At 52.0% G+C, this 23,397-nt stretch overlaps 11 protein-coding genes across 11 annotated transcripts; 6 read left to right on the top strand and 5 right to left on the bottom strand.

Moving 5' to 3' along the window:
• Positions 1-454: 454 nt before the first annotated feature.
• CKM354_000732700 (uncharacterized protein) lies at positions 455-2,662 on the bottom strand (the record flags this gene model as incomplete). The annotated part of the gene is made up of 1 exon (XM_044802670.1): positions 455-2,662. One exon carries the CDS (start codon positions 2,660-2,662, stop codon positions 455-457), a length of 2,208 nt encoding a protein of 735 aa, XP_044658605.1.
• Positions 2,663-2,855: 193 nt separating this feature from the next.
• Positions 2,856-3,737, bottom strand: CKM354_000732600 (uncharacterized protein; the record flags this gene model as incomplete). The annotated part of the gene is made up of 3 exons (XM_044802669.1): positions 2,856-2,969; positions 3,030-3,078; positions 3,640-3,737. The coding sequence occupies 3 exons, from the start codon at positions 3,735-3,737 to the stop codon at positions 2,856-2,858; spliced, it is 261 nt and encodes an 86-aa protein (XP_044658604.1).
• Positions 3,738-3,907: 170 nt separating this feature from the next.
• On the top strand, positions 3,908-5,954 carry CKM354_000732500 (uncharacterized protein; the record flags this gene model as incomplete). Its single annotated transcript, XM_044802668.1, has 2 exons — positions 3,908-4,087; positions 4,140-5,954. The coding sequence occupies 2 exons, from the start codon at positions 3,908-3,910 to the stop codon at positions 5,952-5,954; spliced, it is 1,995 nt and encodes a 664-aa protein (XP_044658603.1).
• A 471-nt stretch (positions 5,955-6,425) lies between these two features.
• CKM354_000732400 (uncharacterized protein) lies at positions 6,426-8,283 on the top strand (the record flags this gene model as incomplete). The annotated part of the gene is made up of 5 exons (XM_044802667.1): positions 6,426-6,513; positions 6,571-6,778; positions 6,846-7,155; positions 7,223-7,488; positions 7,590-8,283. The coding sequence occupies 5 exons, from the start codon at positions 6,426-6,428 to the stop codon at positions 8,281-8,283; spliced, it is 1,566 nt and encodes a 521-aa protein (XP_044658602.1).
• A 368-nt stretch (positions 8,284-8,651) lies between these two features.
• On the top strand, positions 8,652-9,311 carry CKM354_000732300 (uncharacterized protein; the record flags this gene model as incomplete). The annotated part of the gene is made up of 1 exon (XM_044802666.1): positions 8,652-9,311. The coding sequence occupies one exon, from the start codon at positions 8,652-8,654 to the stop codon at positions 9,309-9,311; it is 660 nt and encodes a 219-aa protein (XP_044658601.1).
• A 391-nt stretch (positions 9,312-9,702) lies between these two features.
• On the top strand, positions 9,703-10,491 carry CKM354_000732200 (uncharacterized protein; the record flags this gene model as incomplete). Its single annotated transcript, XM_044802665.1, has 1 exon — positions 9,703-10,491. One exon carries the CDS (start codon positions 9,703-9,705, stop codon positions 10,489-10,491), a length of 789 nt encoding a protein of 262 aa, XP_044658600.1.
• Positions 10,492-10,895: 404 nt separating this feature from the next.
• On the bottom strand, positions 10,896-11,960 carry CKM354_000732100 (uncharacterized protein; the record flags this gene model as incomplete). The annotated part of the gene is made up of 1 exon (XM_044802664.1): positions 10,896-11,960. The coding sequence occupies one exon, from the start codon at positions 11,958-11,960 to the stop codon at positions 10,896-10,898; it is 1,065 nt and encodes a 354-aa protein (XP_044658599.1).
• A 363-nt stretch (positions 11,961-12,323) lies between these two features.
• Positions 12,324-13,426, bottom strand: CKM354_000732000 (uncharacterized protein; the record flags this gene model as incomplete). Its single annotated transcript, XM_044802663.1, has 4 exons — positions 12,324-12,368; positions 12,422-12,823; positions 12,876-12,972; positions 13,026-13,426. The coding sequence occupies 4 exons, from the start codon at positions 13,424-13,426 to the stop codon at positions 12,324-12,326; spliced, it is 945 nt and encodes a 314-aa protein (XP_044658598.1).
• An 810-nt stretch (positions 13,427-14,236) lies between these two features.
• On the top strand, positions 14,237-15,180 carry CKM354_000731900 (uncharacterized protein; the record flags this gene model as incomplete). The annotated part of the gene is made up of 3 exons (XM_044802662.1): positions 14,237-14,654; positions 14,711-14,798; positions 14,850-15,180. 3 exons carry the CDS (start codon positions 14,237-14,239, stop codon positions 15,178-15,180), a joined length of 837 nt encoding a protein of 278 aa, XP_044658597.1.
• An 836-nt stretch (positions 15,181-16,016) lies between these two features.
• Positions 16,017-16,973, bottom strand: CKM354_000731800 (uncharacterized protein; the record flags this gene model as incomplete). Its single annotated transcript, XM_044802661.1, has 3 exons — positions 16,017-16,267; positions 16,319-16,549; positions 16,601-16,973. The coding sequence occupies 3 exons, from the start codon at positions 16,971-16,973 to the stop codon at positions 16,017-16,019; spliced, it is 855 nt and encodes a 284-aa protein (XP_044658596.1).
• Positions 16,974-17,700: 727 nt separating this feature from the next.
• CKM354_000731700 (uncharacterized protein) lies at positions 17,701-19,005 on the top strand (the record flags this gene model as incomplete). Its single annotated transcript, XM_044802660.1, has 11 exons — positions 17,701-17,814; positions 17,878-17,906; positions 17,949-18,029; positions 18,088-18,119; positions 18,171-18,236; positions 18,292-18,302; positions 18,437-18,536; positions 18,589-18,690; positions 18,745-18,755; positions 18,818-18,833; positions 18,893-19,005. The coding sequence occupies 11 exons, from the start codon at positions 17,701-17,703 to the stop codon at positions 19,003-19,005; spliced, it is 675 nt and encodes a 224-aa protein (XP_044658595.1).
• Positions 19,006-23,397: the final 4,392 nt, after the last annotated feature.

The raw sequence follows: 23,397 nt of genomic DNA, 5'->3' as shown, positions 1-23,397 counted from the left end.
GGCGTTCACCAATCGAGGGCCGAGCCATCATCTAATACATTCACCTATTCGCGAGTATAGCGACAAGCATTGGGTGGATGGTGGGTATAACGAATCAACATCGATGGAAATCGATGCTCCAAGTTTCATTTGCTCATCCCAAAGAATTTGGTATGTAGGCCTTGTAGAGACAATGTCGAAGAGTGAAGCTGAGGAAGAAGGACGGCCCATTTGGCCCTCTAAATATCCCAGAATTGTCAAGTGATTGTGACCTTTGCCGAGAACGTTGGTTTCTGCTGCATTTGGCACGACAAACGTCCTCGCTAATCGTTGAAAACCATACAGGTTGCCGCAAGCAAGCAATTGGAGTGTTTGGCAAACTACCTGGTCAATTGAAGCCTCCGAAAAGTCTCAAGGCATCGCGATCACGGTTTTTCGAACCATGGCCGCGAACAATTTTCGAACGCTCAGCAGATCATTCGGGTCTAGCCCTGCGACAGGTATCGACAACTCCCTGCAATAGCTGCAACCAAGCAGCATTCACGCCCCAACATCTGAGGGAAGCCAATAGTTTGCATGCTTGCGCCAGAACTCGCTCAGGTCCGCGTGCAGCGTAGAGGTCTCCGACGCCGGTAAGATGTGCTTGCATATTGTGTCCGTTGCGGATGAAAGTCTGGACGAGTTCGTCATCGGTGGGACGATCAATGAGTATAATCTCGCACGTAGCGTCGTCACTGCTGCTATGCTCTGCTTCATTTTCATCAGCAAGTTGGTGCTCTGATTGTTGTGGTAGATGGTGTCCATTTGCGGTTGATGGTTGTGTTCCCGAGCTGCTTGGCAAACTCTTGCTCCGGCTGGAAAATGTGCCGAAAGCCCAGAGAACCAGAGCAGCCAGACCGACGGCCGGAGCTTCGTGAAAGGCATCGATAGTGTATCTGCGGACGTGCCAGAAGACCACACCTGCATGTATGGCAGCCAGTCTTGCTTTGTACTGATGCTGAGCAGCCCACCGGACAATTATCTGCTGATCTGTCCTCGCAGTATCGAGGTGCGCCGTGCCATTCGCCACGTGCTGAGCCAGGCTTACAATGTTTTCGTATGGAGTCAGTAGTACCGTCCTTGCAAGGTGTAAATGCAATACAGTAGGGTGCTCAAGGCCACTAGCTTGTCCAATGGTAGCGTTCGCTTGCCAGTGCAAGATGTCGAGAGCATCGCAGGTCACATTCTGCCATTTGACGAAGGCCGGTACGCCAGGAAGCCACACTGGGGTCGGTGGCAGCACGTCTCCGCTCAACTGGCGGCTTGCTGTAGGTGTCCATTGGCTGAGAGGGTTGCTGAAGTAGCGTGCACACTCCCAAATTCGGTGGTAGAGACCGTGTATCGTGATGATTCGTGCAAACTCGCCTCGTTCGTGTGGTAGTTTCTTGTCCACGTATAACTCCTGCAAAGCAGTGCAGAGGTCAGGCTGTCGTGTGTCAAATGAGCGGTACGACTGCCATTCCTGCTCCGTCTCTGCATGCCACAGCTTCTCGTGGCATGGTAGAGGCAAAGTACTGTCTCGTAAAGAAAAGAGAGGGCTCTGCTGGAACTCATACGCGAGTTTCGCGTCCAGTAACCAAGCAGCATGAGCCAGTCTCAACTTGCTCTCTCGCCGTACCCAACTTGACCATGAAATATTACTCGTTGGACCAACAGTCGCTAGAGCGACATCGGCGCCGGCTTGACGTACACAGTCGGTCACGACCTCACCTAGTCTTGACCGCATCTCCAAAGCAGATTTGATCAGTCTTGTATCGCTCCCGTGTGCTGCACCTACAACGTGCAAAACTTCAACGCCACTGCCAACCAAGTCTCTGGCCAAGGTCGTCGAGGCATCTTCCCTGGCGTAGAGTATGCAGCGACGTGTCATCTCGTGGAATGAATCCGCCAGTGATGCTGATACTGCGCCTTCAGGCAGATACTGGCATCCGAGACTCGCCATAGCCAGCACGAGTATGCTATTCTGAGGACCAGTGTTGAGCGTGCTTCGATGCAAGAAAGGCAGAATCTGATCGAAATGCTTGAAGTACAGCCCCAGAAAATGTTCGAAGACTTCCTGCGCGGGTAAAGCAATTGGTTCATAGGACGGCCATGGCTGGGGACATTCGATACAATGCTGCCGGTAGAGGTTTTGGAGGTCGTTGTAGGTCGCTGAATTGATCCTGACGAAGTCTTCCGCACCAGCAAGCAGGCCATCGGGTATCCGTAAGGACAAGCAATGCAGACTCGTCAAATCGGTAGAGCGCCTCGTAGTAGAGGTTTTGCGTCGTTTCACTCTAGGGTGTCTCGCAGGTTCACCATCCACATAGTAAGCTCCAGGCTTCGGCAATGGCTCGTTCTGGCTTCCATGACTCGTGATGCTGTCCGCTACAGCATTTGAAGACGACGAGAATATGCTCTCCGGAGAATTGCTATGTACCTGAGATTGATTCGCGACATGTGAGTGGGGAATTTGTAGAGATTGCGTATGGGGCGTCGCTTCGACAAAGCCCTGTTGATTGGCGATGGTATTTCCGAATCCAGGGAAAGGGCTGTAGTTGCAGTGAGCAAGATCGCCATGCTCCAGGACTTCGAGCCAGTTTGTGCTGGAGACGACGTTCTCATGCCAGAAATCGAATCCGCCAATCATACTGCCATCTGCCATGTTTGCGGTGCTGTGAAAAGCGCTCTGCGGAGGTGGTGGTTGATTACCGTGGGTCTGTGGCGGATATTGAAACTGATGCGTGGCCGGGCTCGGAGACGGGGCAACGGTCTGGCCAGTATTCGATGGTGTTGCCTCTGCTCCTGCTGGATAAACACATTCGTTTGCCCGCTCCTGACAACGAGTGCATTGGACATCACCAGAGCACCGGGCCTTTGCAGCGGCGCATAATGTACAGGCCCTGCCGCCCCGGTGTAGCAGAGAGGGCGTAACATTGGTATGTGTGCTCTCGTGGCGGTTTAGCGCGTCTCTGCGAGGATCATCAATGAGCCTGTAGTCAATATGAGCGTTAGTGGACGCGTTCGCATACCGCCTGACAAAATCCTTTGAACAATACTGGCACTTGAAGGGCTTCTCCCCTGGCACATGAATCAGCTTGTGCCGGCGAAGATGCTCAGCACGGCCGAAAGCTTTCGAACAGAAGTCGCATCGGTAGTCCTTCGGGTCCGGGACAACCATCGCTACTGCGTTCCGTGCATCGTGAGATTGCTAGAGACGTGTGGGTTGACACGAGGATGAGGGTGCCAACACCCCCAGCCCCTCCGGAGGGTGGCGACTTTTGACTTTGCATTGGTTCACATCCGGAGCCAAAGTCTTCCACCACTGATCACGTCCGCAGCTCGGGCCTTCCCGGATCGCTAGACAGACGCATTTGGAGCATGCTAGTCGCGTGGCGGATAGTGTGGAGCATGAGTGAAGCTGTTATAGAAGCATTTTCAGTCAAAGTGGAAGAAGAGGAGAAAGAGCGACAAGCGTGCGTGTGAAGAGACGTCACGCCGAGAAGCTGGAACACGTGACGTCTTCTTCTTGGCGCCTCCGATTCTCATTTCTCCTTGCCCGCAACATCTAACTTCTCTCGCAAACATCTTCAGGCGGCGCTTCATGCAGCACCAGCTGGGAATGACTACGTCAAGACCTACAAGGATAGCATGAGACTGCCGAAAATACGTAGAAGCACGTATCTGCCGGCATCATTTGTCCTCTGAACCTCCGGAGGAGAGGCGCTAATTGGAGCCATCGCTTCGCCGCATCGTCACCGCCGGCCATGGCGAGCGCTGTCGACGGCATCATGAAACAGAGTACACGTGGAATGGTGGATGCTGCCATCTTCACCTCAATCTGTGCCGCTTTCCATACACCCTGCATTTTCCTGGCAGTTCATCACATTCTTTCACCATTGCATAGACTATGGCGTACCCGCAAACGACCTTTGCGCACACTACAATTGACGAACATTGTCTCATAGGCCGAAGGCAAAAGGCGGTTTGTGCAAATACTCTGATATATCAGTTACAGGTGCTCAAGCAAACGGGTCGTTATGACGCCTTCAAGCTGAAATGGCACCCAGTCTACGACGAGCCGCCATTGGTAAAACAATGCACATTTGTGACATCTAACTACATGCTGACTACTCTTTCAGGTCTGGCCTATACCAAACCACCTTTTCTGGGACTCTGATGTGGCCAAATGGATTGAGGGAGCTTGCTACTTTCTGAAGCAGCACAGTCTCCCTGAAGTCGAGCAGGCAATTACAGAACTGGTGGAGATGATCATTGGAGCACAGCAGGAGGATGGCTATCTCAACATCCACTATACCGTCGTTCAGCCAGGAAAGCGTTTCTCGAACCTCCGAGACATGCACGAGCTCTACAATTGTGGCCATCTGATCGAAGCCGCATTAGCTCACCACGATCTGTACCACAACGAAAAGCTGATGCGGCCAATTTTGAAATACGTCGACCTTCTCTGTCAGACGTTCGGACCTGGCCTTGAGCAGCTCCACGGATACCCGGGCCACCCCGAGATCGAGCTTGCTCTACTTCGTCTGTACGAGCGCACTGGCGACAAGAAGCATCTGGCTTTGGCTCGTTTCTTCATCACCGAGCGAGGCACCAAGAGCCAAGAGGGTCTGAATTATTTCGACTGGGAATCACTCAAACGTGGCGATGATCCCGCGAAACGACCTGCTTTTTACCCAGAGCCTCGCTGCTTGTGGTATCACCAGGCACATGCACCAATTGCAGAGCAAGAGACCATCGAAGGCCATTCAGTCCGCGCAATGTACCTTCTCACCGGCGCCGCCGACCTGGTGCGCTTAGACCCTCAATTCTCAGGCACAAAACTGGAGCGAGCAATTTACCGACTTTGGCATAACATGACACAGCGAAAGATGTACGTCACAGGCGGTGTAGGGTCCATCAAGCAATGGGAGGGATTTGGCCAGGACTACTACCTTCCTCAAGGCACCGAAGAAGGTGGTTGTTATGCTGAGACGTGTGCATCAATCGGTGTAATGATGTTAGCGCAACGTCTATTACAGAACAAACTCGATGGGAGTTTTGCCGACGTGATGGAATTGTGCCTATTCAACACCGTCCTTACCTCAATGTCATTTGATGGGAAAGCTTTCACCTATGACAACCAGCTTGCATCCTGTGATGCCGATCTGTCTAAGCGCTGCGATTGGTTCACGGTCTCTTGTTGTCCGCCCAACGTGTCAAGATTACTTGGGCAGATTGGTGGATACGCCTGGTCATACAATATCGATGGCACAAAGTCATCGGCTTCAGTGGTCGTTCACTTGTACGTGGCAAGTACGTTGCAGTTCTCGGTGGTCGACAAAGACGTACGAATCACGCAAAAGACACAATACCCCTGGGTCGGCGACATAGATTTTGCACTCAGCAACACTGGAGTTGAAGTTGAACTGAAGCTGCGCATTCCTGGATGGGCTTCATCTCACACGCTTGAACCACCTTGCAATGAAGCGACACTGGCCGATGGGTACCTCACTCTGCCTGCGAAATGGCTGGCAACTCATCAGTCCTTTCGCTTATCAGTCCCGCTCAAGTCGAGATGGATTGCCCAGCATCCATTTACCAACCAGCACACTCTCTCTCGAGCGCGAGGCCCCGTCATATATTGCGTAGAAGACTTCGACAATTCTTGGGTCAATGATCACTTTAAGAGCGTCTATCTTGACCATGAAGGCACCTGGGACGAAACGGAAACAACAGACGACGCTACTGGAGACAAATATGTTGCGTTGACCTTGCACAATGGTGCGAGAAGACTTGACCCAAAAGTTGTCGCAGGCAACCCCGTCATCGATGCGAAGCATCTTCAAGCCCAGTTGGAAGCATCGGAGAGGATAGAAACACTCAAATTCGTACCATACTTTTTCCGAGCAAACAGAGGTGGCAAGGGGCACATGCGTGTTGGTTTGAAGCGATAGATATACACAACAACAAACAAGACAGCACACGAGCTCTGCACAGCCTCCATCACCATCTTCCAACACCATCGCGTTGTCGCAGTGTCATACAGTCCAAGACCTCCAACGGGTGCCGTCGCTTTGTCCGCGGTAGCTCCATGCACTGACGTGCACAAGCACATCCGGATATTGGAAGCCACATGGCATACGGAGGTAGATAAAGTTGGAGACACAGTCGGTCATTGGCTGAGGTTCTTGGCTTTCACCCACCGGCCCCACAGCAGCGACGCCATGCACCGACTACTGTCTCCCCCAGGCCCTTCTCCGCATTTCACTATGTATCTCAAGCTTCTATACAGCTTCTATATGAAGACTTATATCAATATGTCGCCGCTCGCAGGAACTTGAGAAGCATAGTACCATCTGGCAGCGGCCGATCTTCTTCTGCAATACTGCGCAACAAGGCCAGGTACAAGTCCATCGGCAGCCATCATGGGTCTTCTGGAGAAATTCCTCCCCAAGGAGGATCGGTTCGCCGCTCTTCTGCTTTATGGCATGATCTTTAGTACCTGCTTCAATGGTGAGTGCTCTTCGGCATTAAGTTTGCTCTCCTCAGACCTCTGCTGATGGCGAATAGGTTATGATGCGGGTATCATGACTGTTATTCTCGCGGACGAGCAATTTACGACCTACTACAATATCGACGCCGACAAGCAAGGTCTGGTCGCTACTATACCTTGGGCCACGACTGGACTCGCACAGCTGTTCGTCGGTGGCATATTAGCGAGCTGGCTTGGAAGAATTTGGGCGTTGAGGATCTCCATCCTGTTCATGTGCTTGGGCGTGTGAGTGACTTCGAATTTTCCCAGACGTAAAACAGCACGATTGAGAAGTAGCTGACATGGTCCGCAGTGTCGTTCAAGTCGTTCCAAACACCTACGCCGTGCTCATCGTCGGCCGTCTTATGACCGGTCTGGGCTTCGGATGCGTATACATCGCCTCGAATCTCTATGTCGCGGAATGCTCCCCTCGCAAACTTCGAGGAAGTTTTGTCGGCACTGTATCGCAATTTGGATACCAGCTTGGTACTCTTATAGCTTTCTGGGCTGGATATGGGATGTCTTTCCACAAGTCGCCTTACAACATCGCCTGGAGAGTGTCGAATCTCATTCAGATTCCGATCGGATTGATGTTCGTCGTTCTGACATACTGGTATCCCGAGGTAAGCCCACTGCTCGAAGTCAATGGTCCTCCTGGAACGACAGAACGATGAGCTCATCCTTTTTCAGAGTCCGCGCTGGGTGCTATCGAAGCATCCTGACGACCCATCGCGAGCGTTGAACATTCTCGCCAGATTGCGATCTGGCTCGCCCTCTGAACCTCGCATCCAAGCTGAGTTTCACGAAATGGTTGCATCGCATTCCTATCTTGTCAGCAAAGGCTCTGAGACAGGCTATACTGCTCTGCTTCGCAATCCTGCTATGCGCAAACGCTTGGCTTATGGCTTCTATGCCATGGCCCTGCAGCAGTTTGGTGGCATCGCGGCCTTGACAATGTTGGTACCTCCTTTCTTTCTTGCCATCGATTCCCGTCATGGTCGTCTTCACACTTCGGCTCAATAGCTGGAGACTTCTGCTGACATGTCGAGACGTACAGGTACGCAACCTTGATCTACAAATCACTCGGCTGGGACGATGGCTCTCAAGCCTTGGCAATAAACGGCATACAAGCAGTCCTTCAGCTCTTCATCGTCCTGGTGAACACTTTCACTGTCGATAAATTTGGCCGGAGACAACTTCTAATTGCCGGCTTCACGATTCAATCCATCGCTCTACTCATCTTATCCTCATTAACGACAAGCTTCCCGACGAACGACAACAAAGCCGCCGCCGTGGTCGAAATTGCGATGTTCTTTATCGTGGGTCTCACGTACTGCTGGAGTAACGGACCTATTCCACCTGCTATTGCGAGCGAGATCTTCCCGCAACATGTTCGAGACAAGGGATTTGGACTCTCGTTATTGGGGCAGACAATTTGTCTGATTGCTCTGACACAGCCATGGCCGAAGTTCAATGATGAAGTAGGGCCGAAGAGTTACTGGCTGTTGTTTTCATTGAACGTCGTGGCACTGTTATCAGTGATTACAATCTTGCCAGAGACGAAAGGAATCAGTCTGGAGAGAATGGACAAGATTTTCGGGCAAGTTGATGCAGTCGAGGGAGGGGAGCAAGAAGATGGCAAGGAGGTGCAAGAGATGGAAGTCAAAGGATTTGAGCAAGCGAATGTCTCTGGTGACATTGAAAAGGTGAGGGCGGTGGATCATGTCGAGATTGACACGAAGGCATCGTAGTCGGCTGTTACTCGACGACGCTCTGCGAAGCAAACCGCAGAGATGAGCATGCGGCCAGAATCAAAGCCAGTTATACATTGCAAGTCTCCTCCACGCAGTCAATCCCGCGAAGGCTGCTCTCGATGCTCCTTGCAGGTGGCTTATCGAATGTGGCTTGCACAGACTTCATGGCTTATGCAGACCCCGCCCAGCTGAGGCTCTTCGTCGCGCAGCTGCCAGAGCCTTGGAGAATGCTTAGAGGGCGCGAGTCCCTTACTGAACAACACCTTGTCTTCGACATCAATGAAACTATTCAATATTAGGCCATCGATCTTCTGTAGTCGCAATTTATCTTCAACTTGGTCGACAGAGAAACAAGGTCATCGAAGATGGGCTTCGGGCGACGACTACTTGACAAGACAATAAAGGCCTACACAAATGCCCCAGAAGATGTCTGGTTCTCTCGCGACATCAACAATCAACAACTCCAGCACTGGATGATAATTGTCAAATATCATAAACTTGAGCTTGTGCGCGAGGCAGAAAACAGCTTCCGCCTCCAACACGAGTACGAGCGTGGATGGACCCCTCAAATCGAAAAGGACAAGCCGATCACAAAGACTCGAGGCCATCGAGGGAATGGCTTGGACTGCTGGGTGTTGTGTGGAATAGGCTGGTGTCACTCTACCGACCTTGTCGTCGACAAGTACATTTCTGCAAAATGCGCCGAGTATCCACCAACAAAACGATTTACCTGGACGCAATGTCAGCAACTCTTGCGTGAGATTGAAGACATGGTCATCCACAAACGCGATGATCAGAACTGGAACTTTTTCTGGAACAACACAGATGTGAGAAGGCAGACTGTTGACCAGCTTCCTGCACCGGATGTCTTTCGCCAGCCGCAGACAATGGCTCAGGCATCGGGTAATTCTGGACCAGATGTCAACATGTTCAATAAGTATCAGAGCAGTTATTTGGCAGCACAACAGCAGAACATGGCCATGAACAACCAGCTTATGCAGAACCAGCAGGGACCGGGTTATTAATACGGTGGTTGATACCAAGCGCTGCCAAGGATGAGCCGTCTCACCGTGTCTGCCAGTTCGCGCTGTCAACGTGATGTCCAAGACTTCTTCGGACCTGCATCTCCTCCGTTGCACTTTACCAAGTTCTTGACACGTCGTTGAGCTCGCCTCTGGCTATTGCAACAATACAATGGCTTCATATGCGACTGTCTTTCTGATTGGTGGAACAGGCGGCTTGCATACATATGCCCCGGGTATCGATGCACCGAAGTGCAGATGCATGCTCAGATGATCGTTTGGGGGACTGACGGCAGTCCGGACGTCTTCTGCCCAGATAGATGGTATATTTAATCGTCAGATGCCGCAAGCGCAGAGCGAAATTTGATCCTTCCAGCAATTGCCCGACAACAACATGAAGCTTCTTATTCTCACGCATATCTCTGCCCTTTCACTCTCTTTGACGGCAGCAAGTCCTACCTCACAGTCAACGAGAGCTGAGAAGCCACCATTCTTTCTCCTTGCCGGCGATAGTACTACGGCAAAGCAGTCAACGGGCGGTGGAGGCTGGGGTGCAGGCTTTCTTAACAAAACGTTGAAATCTCGTGCAAGTGGCCTGAACTATGGGCACAATGGTGCAACCACTGTATCATTCCGCGATGGTGGTGATTGGGACACAGTCTTGAGCCAAGCAACCTCTCATATCGATGACTACAAAGTCTACGTAACGATCCAATTCGGCCACAACGACCAGAAAGCAGACAAGGGCATCAGTATCGATGACTACAAGACCAATCTAGGCGTATTCATCGACGAAGTCCGCGAAGTCGGCGCAGAACCAATTCTCGTTACCCCATTGACTCGGCGGGGATTCAGTGGTACTCCGCCAAGGATCGTGGAGAATCTGGCTGCGGAACGGAATGCAACGATCGATGTTGCGAAGAGGAAGTCGAGCAAGTACATTGACCTGAATCTGGCGAGTACGAATTATTGTAACGCTATTGGTCCGGAAGCTTCATGGCAGTATAATTTGATCAATGCGACCATTGATGGCGACAGGACGCATCTAAACGATTATGGCTCTGTTGTTTTCGGCAGATTGGTCAGCGACCTGTTGGTCAACAAGTATGGCAAGCAATTCAAGGAATGGACTGTGAAGAACAAGACTTTGAGCGCACTATTGGCGAGGGGTATCGCTGCTTGAGCGGGCGAGGGTTGTTCATTCACCTTGTATTATACTGTTCAAGACCTCAGGCTGGACTACCTCTGCTACTCAAACATTGCAAAGCACTCATGAACCGAACCGAGATGAGGTCACACACGAGAGCAGCTAAAGAATCTGGAACTGTTTTTGAGCTTCTTCGTGCGCGTGTCATGGAAGTCTTTGATCAAACGTTGGAACATATCTTGGTACAACGGCTTCTCATCTCGCTTCTCTCTTGAGTAAGACATCTCTTTCAAATGTACCTCGTACGGCATTTCGGTCTTCTCCGTAGTCGAGTGTTCACACTACAGAGAAGGAGATCTCAAGAAATCAGATTTTGCAGTACATATGTATCGATTGGTCGCTAATCGCTTTCCAATTGTCGTTTACTGATCGAGGCCTCATTACTTTCCCTCATGAACATTGACCACCATCTCCACATTCGCCGGCGGATGACTCAACGCCCATCTTATTCCATCATGCATCACTTTATCCCAGTTCGTGCTCAAAGACAATTTCTCTGCAAACCTTCGGAAGCCATGCGGCACACCTTTGAACAAATGCACATCCGTCGCCACACCGTTCTCTGCCAAGAGTTTTGCATAAAGCAACGCTTCGTCTCGCAGTGGATCTAGTCCCGCGATGCCGAAGGTCGTAGGAGGAAGACCTTGTACTTCCTCAGGCGAGGCCGCGCCGACATTGACTATTCGGTCTTCGATGCTAGGCTTTTCAGAGAACAAGAGGCCGTTCATAAGATTGATTCTGCTTAAAGGTAGGATGGGTGCGAATTCGTTCTCTTTGTAGGACGAGACGCGGGGATCTCGTAGTTGTTTGAGTTGATGGTCATAGGAATCAATATTTGCGAGTGCCGGGATCATCAAGACTTGGCCTTTGATGGTTTCATAAGACGGAGCCTTTTCTCGCTTCTTGGTCAAAGTGAGAGCGGCTGCGAGTTGGCCTCCGGCTGATATACCTCCAACGACAATGCTCTTGGGATCTCCAGCGAAGCTGTTCGCGTTCTCGATGACCCACTCGAAAGCATCTTCGGTGTCATGCCATGCAGTTGGATAACGCCATTCAGGAGTATGTCGATAATTGATATTGAAGACAACCACGTCGGATGCAAGTGCTATGCGAGAGCATGTCGCGTCTTCTGAGTCCAGCGTGCCAAATATGAATCCGCCGCCATGGAAGTGGATGTAGATTGGCAACGTGACATCTAGTGGGATGCTCTTGGGTCGATAGCTGCGAGCTGCAAGGGCCCGTCCGTTTCGTGCAGGCACAACGTGATCCTGAAGCACGGTTTTCTCCCCGAGAATAGCCATTTCCTTTCTTGATGTATCTTCGCGACCTTGATTCGTAGCTCGTTTGAGCTCTTCAATTCCAGTATCAGCCGCCGGAGCGGGTAATGTTCCCAGCAGATCCAGGAGCTCCTGACTGGCACCGCCATACTGCGAGAAGTCGCACATGTTGCTGTTGTTGTCGGGTTTGAAACACTTCTTTGCGCGTCAGAGTTGACCTGACATTGGTGAGAATTGTGATGCAGTGTAGCTTCGAGCTGCCCCGCAATTTAGGCACTAGACCGGCTAGCTGACTATGTGTTGCTCTGGTAAGAGGTTGGGTCGCACGAAACAAAGGGAAAAATTTACAATCAAGTCTCTCTATTACGCCACGCAGAGAACAACAATCTAGCAATATGTACACAGGTCACTGTTCATCGAGCTCATCATCTTTGGCGCCCCAGCCATACTGGCTCATAGATCGGTGATCGTAGAGAGTAATTGTCGTGGTGATTGAGTAGGCCGTAAATTGTCTTTGTCGGCAGTTCAAGCTTAGATGTTGATCGGAATGCAAGGAAGACCAACGTTGATGTCACCCTGTGAAGGTAAGTCAGCATGAGTCTGTAGCAATTAGACGGGTGTTATCTTACGTTCTGGGTGGTAGGGCAGCAGAAGCTGTTTCCAGCGTTGCAGCCGTTTCCGAGAGCAGCGGCAAGAACCGGGATCTGGAGGGAGCAAGAGCCACCAAGGACAAGGCTGAGAGCTGAACCTTCACTGGCAGTGTTGCAGCAAGAGACGGCATTGCCGACACCGCACTGGCTGGCAATGGCAGTTCCGTTGTTGGCAGGCTCGTCGACGATCACCTCGTCGTCGTCAATTGGGTCGACAACGTCTGGGACCTCGTCGTCAACTGGATCACCACCATCGTTGTCGACCTCGTCGTCGACCGGTGGCTCCACATCTGGGATCTCCTCTTCTGGGTAGAGAGGCTCAGCACGGCCCTTGGGGTAGGCAGCGGCGGCGTCGTAGGTTGGCTTGGCTGGGTCGTAGTACTATCAAATTTATTAGCAAGCGCTGAAGCTGAGAAGAAATCTGTAAGCTTACATGGGTCAGAGTTGGGTAGGCTGGCTTGTCCTCCACTGGGTATGGCTTGTCTTCTGGCTTGTACACAGGGTAGGCCTCCTTGGCTGGGTAGGTTTCCCTACAGTATCTGCTTTAGCATGTTTACTGGAGATCACTGCACGATAGACTCACTTTGGCTCATAGACCGGCGTCGGCTTGTAGACCGGCTTGTCCTCGTGGTAGACTGGCTTATCCTCATGATAGACTGGCTTGTCCTCGTGGTAGACTGGCTTATCCTCATGATAGACTGGCTTGTCCTCGTGGTAGACTGGCTTATCCTCATGATAGACTGGCTTGTCCTCGTGGTAGACTGGCTTTGCCTCGCCGTAAGTGGCCGGCTTCTTGTCGTTGCCGTATCCGTATTGACGCCTGGTGACACCGCCGAGGCCGCCGAGGGCACCGAGAGGGCCACCCTTTCCGCTGGCAGCGCCAGTAGCAGTCTTGAGGAGACCGCCGGCAACGTTGCCCTGAGGAGCGGGAGCAGCAAGGGCACCAGATGCCAGAGCGGCGATGAGAGCAGCGCTGAAATGCATTTTGATTGTGTTTTGCGTGTTGGAACGAGTGTGTGGTAAATGAGTGTGAGATGCGCAAAATTCAGAAGACTGCTGTGAGAACGCTGGTATTGATGCTGATGCTGATGAGGAAAAGGAAACCAGAGTCCAGCACCTACCTCTTGATATAGCTTGGGACTCAGGAGCCGTGATGGCCCAGCAGCAAGAGATGCATGGTCGGCGCCGTTCCCATCATCGAGCGTCTCATCTATCCAAGCGCGGTCGACGCGTTCCGCATCGAATGGTAGACGTCGAACAGGTCCATCTCTGGGAGCAGCTGCAATTCCGGACGCAACGGCTCCTGCAGTATGCGGCAATCCAGAGCGGCGATCGGGAGCAGTTCTTGGTACGACGTGGTTTCCAGCAGCCTCGACATTTCCACTCTTCGCTGCAGCTGTTTCGCATGGCAGAGCGATCGTCGGCAGCAGACGCGGGTGCGTGGTGATGAGAGCGTTGCTTGCTGGACACGAATAGCAACTGGTGAAGGTCGTCCAGTCTTGGCGCGTCCCGTCCCACCGCTTCTCCCAGCGCCGCTCGGCTCTCTTCCACCGTCCCCAAACCTTCCCCTTCGCGCGGAGACTGGAACGCTCCAGATGGAGTTAGCCAGCGCCATGCACCACCATTCGGGCAATGTAAGCGACACTGGCGCCAGCATGTGCCTCTGGGCCTCTGAGACAAATGTTGCCCATTCGATGTCTTCTTCGAGGCGTTGGGCACACCTCATCTCGATGGAGGTAGGTCACCACCGATATTACAACGCACGTCCGAGGCATCATTAAGAGACGGGAGAGCATGGCGGTGAAGGAAGCGAGTTTGCTGAAGGCGCCGCTGCTGGTGGAAGAGGAGAGCAAAGGGGAGAAAGAGAAGCTATGGCAGGTCTTGATGAGGAGTCCTGGGACAGATCAGCAGCGTGCTGTGCGACTGTACTGCTTGCTGGGCCTCAATGTGATCCTCTTCCTGTCCTCTCTAGCGCTCTACATCAGGACCATCTCGTTGCAGGGCAAGCAGACTGCCACTCTGCCGCCATGTGTCCACCGAACAGACATGAAGGATGCTCGCTCGGCGATCGAATATGAGGAACAGGAATATACTGGGGCGCTGGTCTATGATCCGGAAACCCATACGGCCGGCCGCAAACACGATGCTGATGTCGAGTACTTTGGCCCGCCGACGCCACTTCTCGACGAGAACTGGCACCAATTGCTGCATGGTAGGCCTTGGACACTCTGTGCTGAGGATCTGCACGACTGACTCGTTTCTCTTCAGGCGAGATACCGACCATGACAGATGAGGAGGCTAAGCCCTACCTTCCTGAGCTGCTGCGCATTCCAAAGACAAAGTCTTACCATTTCGAGTACGGAGCCCACGATTCTGGCCGACTGAGAGTTGCTGACCTCGAGAACAGGCCCGATATGTTCCACACCCTGCACTGCCTGAATGCCGTCCGCCTGGAAGTATCCAAATCGCTCTACAACACGACCTACGTTTCACAACATCACTCCACTCACGCCAGCCTCCCCGAAGGATGGGATGCAACGCACCTCGAACATTGTCTCGATCGATTGCGCCAGAGCGTTATGTGCCATGGCGACTTGACGCCCTCACCGCTTTATTATTGGAAAGGATTCAATCTTGCATTGGGCAGAACTGGGAGACGAACTTGCCGAAAGTGGGAGCCCATCAGAAAGTGGATGGATGAACGTGGCAAGAGAGGAAACGTACTGGAATCATTCTAGACGCCTAGATACAACCACAATGCATTATGTTTGCACCGGTGGCCGCTGCCATGCGAGCGTATCCCAGTATAAGCTGCACGCGCCAAGCCATTGACGCTGCGACCCAAGCTGGATCGAGGCTGTGAGCTCTTGCGCACCAGCGATGATGCCAGTCCAGGCTTCGATGCCGTACAGGACCAGGCAATGGAACGGATGCCACAATACGAGCGACCAGCTTTGACGATGCAGCCGCGACCCGACAGTCCACGCGCATACAGCACTGTCAACCCAGCTGTTAGCGCCGTGAGCTGTACCTTGAAGACTGCTCTGATACGGGCTGATATGTGGTCATGCTCATCTGCAATGTCGAATACGGATCTTGGCCACTTAGCTTTGGAATGTACCTTGGCATTGCAGCACGCCATCTCGCGTCTGCATATGTATAGCTGCCGTCAAGCTCAGCTTGCGCCTTCGCGGTTTGCAAGGATCCCGTGTAAGCGATCGCATCAAAGGACAGCGAAGCGCAGCACAACACAACACCGCCCCATCAGCATGCGAGGAGTACGCCGAATACAACGACTGTAGCAAATGCGGGGCAAAGCAAAGCGTCTCTCGGTGATCCGGTCTCGGTGGTCTGACACATGAAGGCCAATCTGTGAGCAGCAACACGGATGTCAATCGGAGGCGCGGCAGAATACGAAAAATCGACCTTCATGACGTCAGCGCTTGCTTCTTTCTCACAAGGGTCGACTGCAAGGTCGCATTGAGAGAATGTCGTGAGAACACAGCGAGAGCGAACAGTATTACTGAGCTACCGCTAGAACGCTGCACAATCTATAGACACAGCCAAATCGCCTTCACGGAACGTGGTCCAAGATTTTGTCTCCTGGCCTTGGCATCTGGAGGAAATCATCTGGAACCTCAACAGGCAACTGCCGCTCCTCAGCCCATTGCCTTATGGCGTCGAAATTCTTGCAGACGTGTTTGGTGTTGAAGTCCACGAATGCTTCCGGCTCTTCCTGGTCCTTCGGCTGCCACCACACTTGTCCAAGCACTCCGATGTCAATCTGACACATTAGCTGCTGGCGAATAATGTCGAGACAGTGTGCTACAACACCAATTAGCTCCATTCAAGCAGTGAAAAGACAGTTACACCTACAGACGTGCAATTGCACTATAGGCTCTGAGTTAATGAAGGCGCCCTCTCCTTTTGCTCGGTAATAGTCGATGTTGTAATACAATGACTTGCGGACTAGGTTCAGACAATGGAGCTGGTGCAGGCCTTCGACATTTGCAGGATAGCCGCCACCGTATTTTTCATTGATTTGGACTTGTTCTGGTCTCAGCCCGACGGAAGAAGCGATATCTGCCGGAACACGAACTCCTCGGTCTACGAGCACTGGTCAGAAGATGTGGCGGTTCTCTGTAAAAGCTCACTTACAATCAATGCCCAGCGCAGCCCAAGCCGCGTCAGTCTCGTTGTTGCCCTTTCTGCGATAGATGTTCTCCTCCATGAAATTCCCATCGAACCGAGTTTCGTGAAATGTGATATCCACATCTCTGGTAATCGGCGAAGGAGCGAAACTTTGGGAAAATGCAGGCCCTCTGTTTTGCCAGCTTAGAACTACCACGACCGCAACTCCCGCTGACAGACCAATTGTCACTGCTAGAAGCACTGCGAATAGACAAGCCCAGCCGATGTTCTCTTTTCGAAGCAATTGGCTTCTTCGATGATTTAGCGGAATTTGGCCAGAGTCGCTGTAATCATCGTCGGAAGCTCGCCCCTCGCTTTTCATCAAAGGTGTTGATGACATTGTCGTTGCAAAAGTTGATGTCGTGGGAACGAAAGACGACAAACATGGGCACGGGACAAGTTTTACACCTCTAGGCTCAGCTCCAATATTTTGCTCTTGCATGACGCTTCCTTCTGGACTTTTGGCTCCTGGAACACGAGCTCCATTTTTGGACGTCAGATCTAGCTCCTGCAAGCTGCTCACACACTCCCAGGTAGCATCGGCTGAGCTGTACTTCGAGGCGTTAGCTAGACCTGCAGGACCGTGCATCGCTAGCGCGGATCCTTAGCGTCTTTTATTCCGTAGTGCCGTCTTTACGGCTTGGACGAAGCCACGACCAAGCGATAAACTTAGATCGATGTACTGTACCTCAATACAGCAACAACACTGGCGAGTCGTTGTCATCATGCTGCATCCTGTCGTATAGGATTGCCCCGCGCCAGTGCGGCGGCTTGGAGGCACGCAGCGGCAGAGGCGAGGTTGCATCCACAAGGTTTCGATAGTCATCGAGGTGGTCACGAAGGGCGAGACGGGCATGACGTGCTGGTAGACCGACCAGAGGATGAGCGGGATCCCGCGGCGAGGTACGCGAGCTGAATGGCATCCCATAAAAGAGGCGACCGCTCCCACGCTGTATTGAGAAGTACCATCGAGCAAACCAGTCTCTCAGCATCACAACAGTATCCTCGACTCTTCAATCGTTCTTCCATTGCTCAATTCGCCAATAATCACTCCAGACTCATTCACAATGAAGGCCACCATCCTCGCCCTGTTCCTCTCCGCCACTGGCGCGCTCGCCGCCCCAGTCGCCGAGCCAGAAGCTGAAGCCGCTGGCGCTCAAAAGTACGAACACTATGGCAACGTGAGTAGTCTTTCATCCAAGAGTGACCTTCCACGATTGTGATGCTAACAGAAGCGAAAATAGTATGGGTCAGTCCAGCTCATGTTATATTCGTATCTGCTGTGTTGGCACTGACGATCAATCGCCGCGAGTAGTAAATATGGCAAAGTGAGTAGTCCTACTTTCAACTTTGAGCAGTTTCCGGCAAATGTGATGCTAACAGAGTTGAAACAATAGTACGGGTACATGGATCTGACTCTCGATTCTCTGCATGAATTCTAAACATCACGGCAGCAAATACGAGCACTACCCAGAACATTATGCTTGTAAGAAGCTATGAGAAAATCGATCGATTGGATATTCTAACGTCGCCTTAGCATATGGTCATTATGCACGCGATGCTGAGGCCGAGCCTGAAGCTGCTGGTGCACAGAAGTACGAGCGTGAGTAATAGAAAAGAATTCCACATGCAGAGACTTGGCTAATCATGTCGAACAGACTACGGAAACGTCAGTTGACCTCGAACTTCGACTTTTTGACATCTTAACGCTGACATTGATGCGAGTTTTAGTATGGCAAATATGGGTTCGTTGATATCCTTTGATCGTCGGATGAATTTCTGCTAATGCTGAATGCCATACAGCAAATACGGGCACGCCTCCGAATAGCACTCCTCATCGAAGGCATTGACGCTAACAACCTCACCAACAGCAAGTACGAACATTATCCAGAGCACTACGCAAGTGAGTAAAATCCCAACATCGAAAAGCATGAGAGTGAAGCCAACGCTGTTAGACTACGGACACTACAAGCGCGAGGCATCGAACGAAGACATTGACGCCGTCCTCGATGCTGTGTACGCGCTAAAGGAGAAGCGAGAGGCAACTAAGTATGAACGTGAGTCAATTTCTCTTCACTTGATGCCAGACCTTGGCTAACTTTTCTCCACAGACTACGGAAAGGTTAGTCATGCTTGAGAACAAAGCTGTTCAACGAATGTCATGCTAAACTGTCCAAAAATCAGTACGGCAAGTACGGTAGTATGTCGCCTCCCATCTATCAACATTGACGATGAACTATTTCACTAACGCTATATCAGAATACGAGCACTATCCAGAGCACTACGCTTCATACGGTCACTATGCACGTGAAGCCGAAGCCGCTCCAGAGGCTGCACCTGAGGCCGCACCTGAGCCAGAAGCAGAGTCTTAGAGGATTGGGTCGATGGGTGCGATGCATGAGAGACACGGTTGAATATTTGGCATTTGAGCATGAAATGATTAGCAAATCACGATCCTTACGAGCTTGACGACATAGAAGCAATGACATTCATTAATTACTATTCGAGAATTGTGCCCCTCTGATCAGCGCTCGCTGCCATTCTGATCAACATCCGCTGCGTCTCGATATTGGTCCAGAGAGCATGTCGGCCAAGTTCTTGGCCATCTCCAGCATCTATGTAGCTACTTGAGCTAGACCGAAGCAGTGCCGTCGTTCTAGGCTGCTATAGATCCATGGTGGCTGTTTGCATCTATGTATAGCTGAGCAGGTGAAGTCGCATCCTGCAGAAAAGCGGAGAAATTGCTTGGCACAGCAGCTCATTGGCGTGCCTTATGTTGCTTACACCACCTTCTATGCGCCTTTTATTGAACTTTGACAACTTTCTTTCCGCCCGCCTGAAGCGGGAGATCATCACTAAACAGCAAATGCATCAGATCAGCTGCCTCGCGAGTGATGACAGCTACATTCCCGAGCCCAAGACGCTTGGTGGCTGGCTGCGCTCACCGGAAGATGAGCTGGACGGTGAAGCGATTGAAAGTTTGCAGGCATGATCGCGAAAGCGAAAGTCAAAATACGACAACGGCAGCGGATGACCCTTCTACAGTATCTCTTCTGCTTGCTTTTCATATTGGAACAGATTTCGACTTCATCATATTGCATTAGGCCGCTTTTCTCCGGATTGCGTCAGTTCCTGCATTCGACACTTGCTACACCGCAGCAGCACAGAAGGATGCTGACGACCTGAACCAAGCCCACCGGTGCGCGGAAGTGGACACTGATAACTCGCTTTGATCCCTGCCTCGTGGTGGCGCAGACTTGGCTGGCTGAGTACGCTGCTTGATGCGAGCGAGGCGGAAGTATCTCGCTGCCGCCGATCCGATCCCACGTGTGATGTGGCAGCAGCTGCCAAGTGTGGAATAGCGTCTGCAGCTGACTGCAGCTTGCCAGCACTGCTTCTTCATGCAGATGATCCAAGACTCTGGACAGCGAGGAGTGGAAAGCGCCCTTCTTCCAGGCGCGTTCGGGGCACAGTGCCTCCACGGGTCGAAACGACGTGAAAGCTCCAAGCAATGATTTGCAGAAGCAGTCCCATTGGCTAGTTGACGGGTTATCCATATCTGTGTGAGCAGCATTGACTCCAAGAATCTGTCTCGTTGGGTGCCCCTTGGCATGCAGATTGTCGCGGTACCGAACTGGAACTTCGCGGAGCAAAGGATGAGATTCTGACATTCCTCTCTGGTCTTGGCCGTAGTGGCATACCGTTGGGTGTTGGAAACCAAGCGGCGGGTTGCTTCATCGTTAGTCTTGAGACATCCTACGCTGCTTTGTTGTCGCTCGTCAAAGCCAGAGATTCCTCGAACTTTGCATTAATGTCCGGACGGCCTGGGCTTCATCCACCTCAAGCTGCTCCATGGAACCAATCAGCCTGCATGCTCGCTTACTTCTCCCGCTGCATTGACGGGAAGTGCAGATCTTCCTGGATGAATAGGGCGAGTCAAAGCACCCGTGCGCATGCGAATGCGAATGCGTGATGCCTTGAGCATTCCGCTTGCATCAGGACGCTCTCAACGGCTTTGAGCTGACCCTCCCATGGTAGCTACGCTGGGAATGTGGCCAGAAGAGGCATATGCTCCAATCAGGAGCTTCACCCAGCCCAAGTGGCTGTTTAAAGCACTTGTCCTAGATTCTTCAAAGATTGGCAAGGCCTTAAACGTACGGTTCGTCGTGAATTGCCCAGTTCACAGGCATGGCAGCATCTTGCAATGCTGCATTGCGGGCGGATTATACTCTTGGCTGATTTGATGCTATGCGAAAGAGCATGCACGAGGACATTCTGAACGCTGAGGGCTCGCAGGACATATTTGCTTCACGACTCGCTCACGATCCTGGAGCCTGGAAAACAAGCAAGATTCCCCGACCACCAGGCACGCACCACCGCGCGCCTTTCAGAGCGATAGGTGTTATGTGAGCTGCATGGTCCGAGTGGGAAAAAAGCCTTGCTTGAAGTGACTGCAGTCACACACGTTCATGCATTCTACGATGAGACACAGACTATCATCGGTCTTGTCTCGATTATGGACTGATCGTCTCCCATCGGCTTCGATTTCTATCCTCTTCGCGAACACTTTCCAGCCGTCATTAGCCGACAGTCTCGATCACGAAGGCCCTCGGTTGAGCGACTAGCACACCCACGGATGCTAGTGAGGTCAAAGCTGCTGCAAGATTTGAGGCGGGAAATCGATCGCGAGATTCTTTGCAATTCAGGACGATATCTCGCTTCTGAAACGCATGCGTTTGTGCTCACCGCTTTTCCAGCTGTTGCAGCGTGGCCGCAGGTATTTGCCGAGAAGGATGAGCATCACACGATACTGGTTTGGTCTGGCCCTATTTCCCGTTCCGTGCTCACAAATCTTTACACGGCGAGTCATAGACTCGCTATGAAGGCAAGACTCGAATCTTGGTTAGTGTCGTCCAACCTTGTGGTCTGCGTGTTTGCGAGAAACAGCTCACAGCGACTGTGAGCATCCCAACTGCAGCTTCTCTGCTATCTCGTACGTCGAGAACCACAAGTGCATAACGCTCTCGTAACTTCGGACTTCCCTCACTGTACATCCAGGCTCGACTTTTGATACGAAGCACATCGCTGCCTGTGAGCAGAGCTAGATTCGAGAAAGTACTTGCGAACGGTCCTGACAAGAAGCAAGAGCATTTCCTCACCCGTGCTATCAAAGTCATTACCAAACTGGACGACCTCGTGCACAAAGGCAACCCAGTAGTAGCCAGGGCAGTAGAGCTCGCGCTCGCAGCCGCTCTGGCTGGATTTGGCTCAATGCAGACTGTGTAGCCTTCGCTGAACTACACACGGGCTATGCCAAAATCCAGCAGGCGTCCGAAGGACTTTATTACGGCCTAGAGAGTCTGGAGCTCGCCTGGGAATACGCTATGGAAGGGTCTCGTGCCGTAGACTAGGCAGAGCTATAGTCAATATGCCAGATTTCCTCTCGAAAAGCTTCGAACGTGACACGACTACTGGGAGCAAGAGTTAAGAGCCGCTATCGATCGGACAAGGAAGGCTTACAACAGCAAGCATTAGGCGATCGAGACTGCAATAGAGGGAGACTGACGAGTATGCAAAGAACTTAGCACGCACAAAAGTACAGTCCGAGGTGCGCAGAGATGTGATCGAACAGGCAACGATGCAGCCGCAGTGACCCTTTGGAGCAGATGGAACAATCATTTCTGGGCAAGCAATATGTCTCGGGAAATATCTTTGCGAATTTATCGGCCCTGTATGCCCTTCGAGAGGCAGAGATCTCTAACTTTCACTGAGAACGTCTTCTGACGAGCAAATGGTTCACTTTAAGTGACGAATGCACGGAATGGAAACCGCGCCTGATGTCTTTCCTGTGCATCGATTGCTTGCTCTGCTTGCATTGGGTCCAGCTGTTGCCATTGCTGTACGGCGTGTAAACCGAGAGGTGCGTCGATTTGAAAGCTGGCTATAACATCGACTATACGACGAATCCTGTCCGTACCGCCTGGTCACGATCAAGGCAAGTGGCACTTGCGAGCCACATGACTGGGCCAAGCTCATATACGCAGCGACCACGAGAGGCAAAGTCCATCGCGTGGAAATTATCGGTGGACATTTCGTGACCCCAGTATTGGTCCAGCGCTTGTCAGAGCTCTTCCCGGCGCTCAAAGCGCTGACTTTGATCGACTGCGCGTACTACAACCTCAGCTGGGCTCACCAGACACGTATTGACGCTTTTGCCGACCTCCCATTCGAAATCGCAGTCGACTTTGCGCAATCCTCCCCTCAGAACCAGAGTCAGTATACCATCAGCAGCGAGGGCTACGAGCAATGGAACAAGGCAAAGCCCACAATGGCCATCGCGCAATGGGCCAGTACCGCAAAGTCGGAGAAGAACATCTTATGCCATCATAACATGGTACGGATGCGCATAAACATGCTATATCACTTGAACAATTCCATGAACGCGCCGTACTTCCGCCAAGAGGTCGAAGCTATGGTCAACGACAAAGGCCGGAACCGGGCGACCATTAGTATGGCCACTTTGAATGGTGTCCTCGCTGGCGACGAAGCGGCAACAGAATCCTTCCTGCTGATCGCTTCCATACTCGGAGAAGTTACGCTCGGTCCGCGATTCACAGCAGACCAACTTGTTGAGTGTGCAGGCTGTGGGCCCAACTGGGCTGCTCTTTCCGCCCCGCTGTCGATGATGATGAAGATGGGGAAGAAGTCCCAATGCACACCCACATGGGCGTTTGGTTCAACGACGTGCAACGTCGGGCTACGAG

This window comes from Cercospora kikuchii (assembly GCF_019650295.1).
Source record: "Cercospora kikuchii DNA, contig_00004, whole genome shotgun sequence".
NCBI lineage: Eukaryota > Fungi > Ascomycota > Dothideomycetes > Mycosphaerellales > Mycosphaerellaceae > Cercospora > Cercospora kikuchii.
This window is presented reverse-complemented; position numbering and strand designations above follow the sequence as displayed.